Source organism: Hydractinia symbiolongicarpus, chromosome 3 (assembly GCF_029227915.1).
Source record: "Hydractinia symbiolongicarpus strain clone_291-10 chromosome 3, HSymV2.1, whole genome shotgun sequence".
NCBI lineage: Eukaryota > Metazoa > Cnidaria > Hydrozoa > Anthoathecata > Hydractiniidae > Hydractinia > Hydractinia symbiolongicarpus.
In genome coordinates, this window is record NC_079877.1 from 16,906,785 (window position 1) to 16,917,801 (window position 11,017).

At 32.9% G+C, this 11,017-nt stretch overlaps 1 protein-coding gene across 1 annotated transcript; it reads right to left on the bottom strand.

The window, feature by feature from the left end:
* Positions 1 to 6,586: 6,586 nt before the first annotated feature.
* On the bottom strand, positions 6,587 to 10,799 carry LOC130636019 (uncharacterized). Its single transcript, XM_057445594.1, has 4 exons — positions 10,038 to 10,799; positions 9,421 to 9,564; positions 7,322 to 7,548; positions 6,587 to 7,138 (listed from the first exon to the last, which is right to left on the bottom strand). Exons 1-4 carry the CDS (start codon positions 10,701 to 10,703, stop codon positions 7,078 to 7,080), a joined length of 1,098 nt encoding a protein of 365 aa, XP_057301577.1. The 5' UTR covers positions 10,704 to 10,799; the 3' UTR covers positions 6,587 to 7,077.
* Between the last annotated feature and the right edge of the window lie 218 nt (positions 10,800 to 11,017).

Sequence of the window (11,017 nt, forward strand, 5' to 3'; positions counted from 1 at the left end):
ACTTCACACATTTTCTTTTGAAAGTAACCCTTTAACATAGCGTCGTAATTTCCAAGCCTCCTGGCTTAACGGTTCATAAGGCAAGTGTTACAAGCTAGCTAGCTAAAATGTAAATGGTCTTCATAACCAGGACCAGGAAGAACAAAAAACGAGTAAGCAATAAAGTCTAACTTGTGTGCATTGGGTCATAAAGCCACAGGGCAAGTGAGTGGAAAAGGGTTAAAAGCCTTGCTCTGTTGCAGTAAAAGCAGTAAAAGTGATAAAAGTTTGCAAAATGTTTTCTTCTCGAGATACCTGTACTGATCTGAAAAAACAAAATAATTTCAATGACGGTCAAAAAGGAATATTGATTACAATATGTCTCGTTTCACCAATTATACAACCATATGTACCGTGAAATTGGTGTCTAAAATTTTTTGTGTCTAATTCTTAATTACATCCTGTGAAATTTATCTTGCCAGTGGGCCATGTATTTTCCAAAGATGAACAATAATCAAATCAACAGGCCACAGAGATATATCTCCAGAAACCAGCTCACAATAATCAGATATATGTAATGCAGGTTATTCCAGCTAGAAGTTTCGTAGAAGTGAAATGCTAGAATTATATAGTTTTGAAAAATATCGAGTTTACCCAGAGTTAAGTAAATTATGATTAGATCCCCCCCCAAAAAAAAAAAAAAAAAAAAAAGAAAACACAACAACAACAAACAAATAACACACACACACATAAACAGACACCATGACATGACTGCTAAAATGTATCTATTATGCTAAACATGAATTAAATGTCTTTTCTCTTTCTTAATATAGGTACACCACATGCAATACTCTTTCTGTTATGGAATTTTAAGTGAAACCCTGGATACAAATTTATAAAGTGTAAGTGGGATGCTAAAACAAAGAAAAGAAGCCTTATTAAGATGACTCAAAACTTTAATGTGAACTAGAAGATGTATGGTTTTGTGAAGCTATGGTACCAAAAATTATACATGGAAAAATTTAGCTAGCTATAAAGCTATGGTAAGTTATTTATGATATAGCTATTTTTTGAACACATGTACACACATGATGACAACCCTCTAAAAGTTTATTACATTCTTCTTGAAGAGGACGTAGCTATATAATATATAGCTAACAATTTTGAATATGGAATCTTGTGCAGAAAAACATTATCTATAGCTAGCTAGCTAGGTAACTAAGTTTTGTTGGCTTTCGAAATTCTTCATATCACTGACACGCTAGCTTAGCTTTCTTGACTATTATGAAAAGAAAATTATTAAAAGGTTATAAAAAATTATTAAGAAGTTATATTTATCAATAAGAATTAGGCTTTACCCTTATAAATGACTGAATGATATAAACGCTGCTGTGATTTCTTCGGGATTTGCCAGTGTTTACCTTAACGGCTTAAAGTTTATACTTGTAAACACCATACTCAAGCATGCTAGATATCATCTCAACGGATGCATATAAGACACATTCCCGTGTCTATTGTTTTTAGACAGATAAAATAGTAGACACCGATTTCACAGCACACCATATATAAAGGTAGTCAATCGAGTACAGTTATCCATGGCTACCACAAACCAGGCGTGTTTTCTCTCCCCTCTCTCGTCTGCCCTATCATCCCGGTTACGTGTAGCGCTATTATTTTTTACAGGTGATTCAAAAACAGGGTGATTTAAATTCATAAGATTTTCATCGTTAAATAATCGGAAAAAACATTTTCTTCTAAATTTTTTAATTTCTTTTTTCCAAATAAGATTTAATACTGCAATGCAATGAAATTTGACTATTAACCATTTTAAAACCATCGGCAGAAGAAGAGATCATCGTCCTTATAACATCTTTTTTGTATTTGTTCTGACTGACGATTACGTCGATATAAATGCTAGCCCTTCGGGACGAGGTTTATGAAGCTTCTTTTTAATATATTGCCTGTAAGAATGAATGGAAATTAAATTTAAGCTAAACTAATTTCGCGGTACAAAAGTATTACCTTATTAAAGAAAAAAGTCGGGGGAAGGTAATTAAAATTTTACATAGGTGATTAAAAGTCTTTCCCGACTAAAGTTTTACCTGACTAAAGTTTTGTCGTCCAATACTTTCCCCCGACCTTTTTCTTTTCTCAAAAAAAAATATAATTTGTAAAAACATTGCATTACGCTTACTGCAATTTTGGCAACCAAAAAGGAACAAGCGATATCATTGTTGTAAAAGAACAGCAATTGAATGGGATTTTGCTTCTTAGGCATTCAAACTTTTACTTTTATAGATATAAGTTTTTTCTATTTGCACAAACGAAATAGACAAAGAAAAACTGATCTAAGTACAAAATTACTTTCAAAACAATAAGATTTTGGTTGATTCCGGGATACAGTGAAGAGATTCTCTACTATTTGAAAGACTTCATTTGCTCTTTTAACCGCTTCAGCTATACCTGCAGACTTAGAACCATTAAAAATTAAGTCACTACGGCTTTTCAAGTATTCGTACATATCAACAATCCATTTAGTTTTATCTGGCTTAGTTTTAATGAAACTTCAACATCAGCAGCAGCTTTGCCTTGATTCAGCTGCTTGGCAAACTTTTCTGCGTACCATGTATTGTATTTGTCTTGATTAAACATTTAGCTGGTTTGTTGACTGTGATATCTAAGGGCTGGAATTTGTTTTTAAGGTTGTGGGAAACAATGATGACTAAACAGTTGTTTTCTTGACAAAAAGCCATTACTTCATCGTTGCCTTGTCCCTTGAAATGTCCATGATGACAAATATTATTTACATCATAATCGCTTTTATGTTTTCCATCTGATCTTTGAAAGCCAAATTTGGGCGACAATTCTTTTTTAAGATGCTATTCCTGCATTTTTAAATTTCAGTTGTTAACGGATGTTCTAATGAACGTGAGCTTTGGACAAACTTTATTGAACCTTTTAATTGCTGCACCAGTACTATGGTGAAGTGCATAGCACCCGACCTCCCTTTTGATTTCCTTAGGGATATCTTAGTCGTAATGTTTTCTGGCAGATGTTGCACTTTTGATTTCGATTTTGACGATGACAAGTTCTGATCGAGAAACAACATCATCCGATGCGCTTGAAACAAGAACTTGAGTTTTCTTTATGATTTCAATAAGAAACGAACTAGAATGTATTTATATTTTTTATATTTATATTATATTTTATATTTTTATATTATATTTATATTTTTTTTATTATTCTATATTTTTGAAACAGAGCAGCAGGGATCACGTAACAGTATGGGTTCTTTTACTGTAATTATTCCAAAGGATATCATATTTATAAGAACACAACTTAAAAGGAAGCAAGAATGGGACAGACTGTATTAATAGAATTAGAGACAAAAAATCATCATTGGATGTCCATCCGTATTTATGTGCAGTCCAAATGAAGTCATTGATGCACAAACCATCTCATATCTTCTGGGGGTCTCGAGATACCTCTACTATGTTATGATAAGATGGCATGAGATAAATGGCTTTGAATTATACTGGAGCTGTAGTATATGAAGATGATAAAAGCAACGAATCGGATATTGATTTCAACATAAAAACCATTGAAGGGGAAGAGAAAAATGAAGATGAGAACGTTGATAAAAATGCACAAGAAAAGTGACGAATTTTCACAGAATGACTGAAAGTTCTCCCCGTCTTTTTTCCCGGATAAAGTAATCATATTTCGCGGATGACTGTGCAAAACATTTAAACGATATTAATTTTCGCAAATGAGGCGAAAGTTTCCAATTATTTTTTGAAAGAAAAGCTTTTTTTAATGAGAAATTTAGAAATACACTTTTATCGATCGTTTTATTTGTTGATTACACTTTTACGCGAGTGAAATGTCTCTCTCGTTCTCTTTAGGGCGAAAAGTTCACAAGATTTTTGCTTTGATTTACAAGCAAGGTAAGTGCTATTTAATAAATTATGGACATCAAATATTGTAAGGTACTTTTCTGTCTTTTTCAGTGGGTGCCAATACGATACTAAGATGATTTAGGATTTTGTGGATGTTTTATAAATTTTGCCGAAATACCTGCAAAAAAAGGGTCCGTAATTATTCTAATATAGTGCGGCCGGAAAAATAATTATTTTGGACATGCTGCATAATTAGAGGAGATAAATTACCATCAAATTATCAACTCAAGACCGCACTAATTTTTCATTATCGCCTAATAATAGGAAAAAAATACACATATTATTTTTTGATAAATTTTTTATTTTTTTTTTATTATATGTTTTTTAGGTTTCTTTTTCTTTTTCTTCTTTTCTTCTTTCTGCTTTTTCTCCTTCTCAAACTTTTCAATTTCCACCAATGCTTTTCCTTCATTTAATTAAATAAATTTCGTTTGATGTTTCGAAATAAAACCTTGTTTAAGGTCCACTGAGTATCTTCTCGGACCGTTTACTTCGATTACAACCTTACCACCATGTTTTAAAAAAATATGTCAGCTTTGACAGGAACTTAGGAACATGTCCAACCATTTTCTGACCATTTTTAATGGTGAATTTGTCTTCGACAAGCGCTGTAAGTGTATTGTCCGGGACAGCGTTTAACTTTATTCCAACTTCAGCGGTCCATTGAGCTTGGTAGATATGGTAGCCTCTGACACAACATTAAACTATAAATTCCTTTCCAACAATGACATAAATTTCTAAGTCTTTCACAAGAAGCGAGGTAAACAATGAATCTACTGTCATCTTGTTAACACAACTACAGATTTTGGTTACACATAAACATTCGATTTACTTTAATTACAGTGCAAACTGAACATGTTCGATTTGCAACATTTTTCGAATGTTCGAACGCATTCGCCTGAGTTTTATGATAAAAACAATTTTCAATTGTTTATCTAACTAAATGGTTCAAACTGAAAGTATCTTCTTGTAGGAGAAAAATGGCAAACCAGACGAATTTATTAGGTTACTTTGGAAAAGCTGTTAATAGGAAAAAGAAAATCACAAACAAATATTACTTCGTTCTTTAAGAAAGGTGATCCGAATGAGAAAAATAACGACGTTATTTGGCTTGGAGGTATGTGTATTATAAAATAATCAAAAAAATTATTCTATGTTATGGTTAAAAAAGTAACACTATACTGTAAGCTATGCTAAAACAGCCAAAGCATTCAATTTGAACGAATCGACTGTCAGAAACATAGTCAAAATCACTAAACGTGATGGTGCAAAACTATCTGATAATGGTAACCGTCCAAAAGAAGTAGAGAATGAGCTTGTTGCATGGATTCTTGAGATGTTGGATCTCCACTTGCCAGTGTCCATATTAGCAATGCAGGAGAAGGCCAAAAAAGTAATTCATAACTCATAACTCAACATTTACTGCAAGTAGAGGATGAATGGAGAAGTTCCTTAAAAGGCGCCAATTTTCACTTCGAAACCGTACATCAGTCAGCCAAACCTCAAAAACTCGAATGAGTTTTACGAGGATGCCGGACGTTTCATGCGTATAGGTAAATATCCTCGATCATTAGTAGGAAATATGGATGAAACGCCAGCATTTTTTTGACATGGTTCCTGCCAAAAGTATTTAAACTGGTTCTAAAGAATGCATTGTCCGAACTTCAGGTTGTAAAAAGAAGCATATCACTATCGTTTTATCAGCTACTGCAGATGGCAAAATGCTGCCTCCCATGATTATCTTCAAAGAGAAAACAACAAAAAACGATCAAAAAGCTTAGTGTCACGGATGAATTTATCGTCAGAACATAAGCCAAGGCATGGATGGATGAGCCGCTAATGTACGTTTGGCTGGAAGAAATTTGGTTAAAACACACCAAAGCAATGTCCGAGAAACTTGGTTTCGAGAATTCTTTGCTAACATTTGATGCTTTCTCAGCACATAAAACTGACGAAATAGAGGCGAAGCTTGTAAAAAATAACTCAGATATTCTGATGATCCCAGCTGGCTGTAGATCCAAATGTCAACCTATGGATGTATGTATAAATAGGTCGTTTAAGGCAATTCTGAGAAAATGTTGGGTTGAGTATGTTGCGGAAATGATAGATGAAAAGCACGATCAGATTCTCCGCCTAGTCGCCAACACTTGATTAACTGGGTGCAGAAAGCTTACGTTATTTTATCCGACATGGAAATGGTAAAAGGATCCTCCTTTAATGTCTGTGGTAATACAACCACAGACAAAAACAAGGTCAGAAATGGTGCCTTTTACGCCAGCACACATCTCCAAAATGATGTCAATAATGAAGACCCTTTCATTTTGTAATCTTTTTTTATAGCTAAAGTTGAAGTTTCTGATACGAGAAAGATGATAAAATTAAACGTGTCCATTTTATTTCCCCTCTGATAGGAAAAATGTCAACCCGCACTATAATTAGAGGAATTTTTAACCCTTCCCGCACTAAATAAGAGGAAAATTGAAAATTACCAACATACCATCCGCACTAATAATAAGAGGAAAATAAATTGTTCAATTTTCGAAAACTAATTAGAGGCTGCACTAAATTAGAATAATTACGGTACGATTAGGTTAAATAATTTCTAAATGGATAGGATTATCATACGTTATTCGAATTACTTGAATTGGTTTAAGAAAGGGATTTTGTCTTGATCTGTGAAATATTACAATAATTCCTGAGATTGATTCGCAAGAAAAATATATTTCGTAAAAATTACACACTGGGTATTCGTAGTAAATATTTTGGACATTTTCGTAAAAAAGAAACACGCAACGATATATAACAAAGACTGAAATACAGCACGACACTCATGTACCCATATCACAAAATTAACTAAATAGCGTATTGGAAAAAACCAGCACATTTCATTCTGTAACATAGAAGAGATGTACTAAAAAATAATAAAGTTTTGAAACCTAGAAATCGCAGAAAAATTGTTTTTTACATTGCAAATATAAATATATTACAATTGATACTTAAATATTTTACAATTCACAATTTATATAGTCTTCCTTACATTTAAAAATTCTCAATATTTTAACTTCGGTACTTTTCATAAATAAAAAAACTACACGTCACATTGTCTCTCATTTGTAAATATCACTTTATCAGAACACGATCAGGGTAATTCTTGACATAATTTTACCAAACTTTGGTGACCATGGCTGTTTTTTGATAACCTGAAAACAGGACATGTCAAACGTTATTCTCACAAAAATATATAGATATGAAAAAAAATTCCAAAAATTTGTGGACATTGATTCACAGACCACATTCTTTATGGGAATGAATTTTGCAAGGCCTTTTCCCAATACGATTAAAGTTAACAGATCATTTCATTGATAAAAAATGAACTTTCTTACTTTTCTTTGAGATCCAGTTTAAAGCTCTGTGTAAAATTTGCTAGCTTTTTTGCTTTCCTAATGTATGATGCCATAACTCTAAATAATTGCTCTTTGTGTAAATTATGTGATGTGTTTTCCCATTTTGGCAAGTGATGAACAAATTCACAGGACCGCATAATATATTCTACTAAATCTTTCCATTCTGCTTGTTCATACATGCGATGACACTGTCGTAACAGTTCTTGCTAAAAAAATTAAAAGAAGATTAGCATTTTCAAGTACTCTCACGTTGCCACAAGGCATTATTTAGCAAAATAAGTAATTTAACATGACAAGATATACATTAAGAGCCAAATGTGGGAAGTAAAAAACTTAACACAAATAAATTTCGGCACGATTTATAGAGTTTCGGCAGGCAATTTTCAGTGAAAAATAAAGAATGTTTATTTTTAAAAAGTTCTTTTTTATAACTTTAGGTGGGAAATATAAGAAGCCCAGGGATTAAAATATTTTTGCAATGAAGGCAATACAATATAACAAGCAATGGAACTCTACAACAAGAGATTTTTGCTGACACATTGTAAAATGTTTCTCAGAAAAATTCATCAGGGCCTTTTGTACAAATTGCTGTTTGAAGTGAAGTTTCCGTGCCTTTGCCTAATTAAACACAATGTGAATAGGTTTAATGCCCACATGATGGGCATACAAGAAAACAATACTCTGTAAGACTTTAGACCCAATACCGGAGACCCTATACTCTGATTTTTTTTAGATTTTTAATGACGAGAAAAACAAATTTCATTTCAAATCGGTTTTGCAGTTTATAGTGTGATCTCCAACTTTAACACGTCTATTTCAAAGTTATTGTTCTGCAAACAAAAGAATGCGAAGTAGTTTTACCTGGTACAAATTGCTCAGACAAAACAGTGGGTAATAGGCACAAGACAAAATAAAGACAAGATGGATATTATACACACGTTTTTTGATAAGAAACCAAGGAAGCAGCCTAGTAGTCTAAGTTTATTAATAGTTCATGATTTTAGCACCAGAAGTTTCTTACAGGATTTCTGAAGTTTAAAAGGGTAATGATATATATATTATTTCGGGCATATGACTTCACAATAAAAATAAGTACGAGAAGTTTGATTGATGATGACATCTTTTTTATTTTATTTTAACGGATATTTCGTCTTGTTACTACAAGACATTATCAACGTAAATTGTTACAATTATCTTGCAAGTTTTTTTAAATATAATTTTCAACAACTACATAATACACAGAGGACGTATAAAACAATACTTAACAAAACATATAACACATAACGGCTAACCCAAAAGTATTTAAATTATATACCGTTGGTAAGGGTAACGTCCACCGCGCGGAGCACAAATGCACTCCTCCCCTTGTTGATAATAAATAATATTTATCCTAAAACAATTTTAATGGAACAGACAATTCCTGTACATTAAGCGTGGGACTGTTATCGCGTGTTATATGTTTTGTTTTATACGTCCTCTGTGTATTATGTAGTTGTTGAAAATTATATTTAAAAAAACTTGCAAGATAATTGTAACAATTTACGTTTATAATGTCGTTAAAATAAAAAAGATGTCATCAACAATCAAACTTCTCGTACTTATTTTTATTGTAATGATATATCACATTATCCAGATTGAAAATCTATCTTTTTGGGTATATAAAATTTGTGTGTATAATCAAAGTTTGCTAAGTCAAACAAAGTTACACTTTTAGCAACTGAGGAAAGTGCTAAATAATTATCTATTCAACGTGGTAATTATTTATCTATTTAAATTCTACCACTTCAAATATAAATAGATTTGAAATTTGCTCAATCATCAACAATAACAAATTTTGATTCGTTAAAAAAAGCCAGCGGAAAAAAAAAGTTCGAAAAAAAATGTCACAGCGTATCTTTTTCTGCCCGCCTGCATGGAAACCCAGCTTTATATCTTGGTTGCAGATTATTTGGTATAAGCAGCCTTCTCACAAAGCCCTCTTTTAAAAGCAACAATATGTATCATAGCATTATTTAAAACATTAAGTGAAATAAACAAACTTTGAGAAAAGATAACGATTTTAAGGATTGAGTGTTTACCTTGAATAAAAGCAGGTGGACTTCTACTCTTTTGAAACTTACTGCATCTCGAGTCTGACCAAAAACTCGATCTGGTAATGCTCGATGAATATTTCTCAGCAAAGTTTGCAATCGAATAACCAAATTGCTGTTCAGTGATTTTTCCTGAAAAAATAAATTGAACAAAGGTTAACAAATATAGCTTCAAGAACATGAAAAAAAGAACAATGTTTTACAGTTTTATATCATTCATACAATTGTTTTTTATAATTTTGTAATAAAATCTATAACAATACGTAAATTTGTCTGTGACCAGGCAAAAGGCAATGGTTTCTTCCCCTCAAAGAAGGTGCAGGAACCATTTCCTTTGTTAATCACCAATTCCAAAGTTTTCCTGGTTAAAAAATGTCATATTATACTTTTAAACCAACCGCAGGTTAGTACATTTCAGGGTAGCCATTTCTTCCTAAATAAGGGCTAAATTTCCGTGTTTTCACTAATTTTGCAGTTCTTTAATTCAGATGTTTGTAGCTTTTGTCTAAAAAAATTCTTCTGGTTGACAATGAATAGTTTAGGTGTGACCACCCTTTTTATTGGGTGTAGGCCGATTATAGATAGCTAATAAAATGAAAACATACTCTTTCTTTTATGAATCCTGTATTCAATGATATTTTTGACACATCACACACTAGATCAAGCAACTGATTTTTTGAAATTGAATGCAACTTTTTAAAAAGCTTGCTTTGCTCTGTTGATGATGGTGCAGACAAACGCTTTCTATTCTTCTTGATAATTGGTGTATCTGCATCACTGGGTTCGCCTGGGGAAAAATCTACAAATAATTCACTTTCTTCGTCACTGGAAGAAGATGGTGACGGACACTGACAGTTCACTGCGTCCGACTCAGAATTTCTTTTATCAAACACGCTATCCAATTCAGACTCTTCATTTTTACTTATACCACTAAACATGTTTTGATCCACAAAAGAAAAGGATGATTCTGAGCTTCTTTGTCTGCTGCTGCTACAAGGTAAACTTCTTCTCCTCCTGAAAGCAATACTCCTGCTGTCATAAGAAGTAGATCTGAATATACGTCTCTGAGGAAATAATTGTCTTGGAGATGAAGGCATTGGGTGAGAAAAAATAAAGGATGTTGAAGGATCAGGAGGTGGAGAGGTTGTTGTGGCAGTCGTTGTTGTTCTAGTGGGTGAGGTAAAGAACATTATCTCCTGCCCAGACAACAATGAATTTTCTGGTTCTAAATTACTTTTAGTTACCATGTTTGTTATGTCTTGTAATGGCATGTTCGACTAGGTATGGTATGTCTCTTGAATTAACAACGTTTTACGCAACTTGCCTGCCTGCCTAGCTTCTCTCAATGAATTTTTGTGAACTTGGTTTCCTTTGTTTATTCCCGCCTTTGTATTCCCGCGCGATTAATTTATTGATTGATAACAACTGGACAACTTCGTACTTTTTCTTCTTTCTACTAGAACAAGCTAAAATTTAACCTCGTTTTTCGGACTTGTTTTACTGACATTAAAAAAAAGGTTGGAGCTAGAAGAACCGAGGGGTACCCCCTCAATAATGGTCACAAGTCATTAGAACCTGGGCATGT

Coding starts and splice junctions, on each gene's coding strand:
- LOC130636019 (XM_057445594.1), bottom strand. CDS start 10,703: ATGCCATTACAAGACATAACAAACATGGTAACTAAAAGTAATTTAGAA. Junction 9,565..10,037: donor CAGGATTCATAAAAGAAAGA/GTATGTTTTCAT, acceptor TTATTTTTTCAG/GAAAAATCACTGAACAGCAA. Junction 7,549..9,420: donor TCCACCTGCTTTTATTCAAG/GTAAACACTCAA, acceptor TAATTTTTTTAG/CAAGAACTGTTACGACAGTG.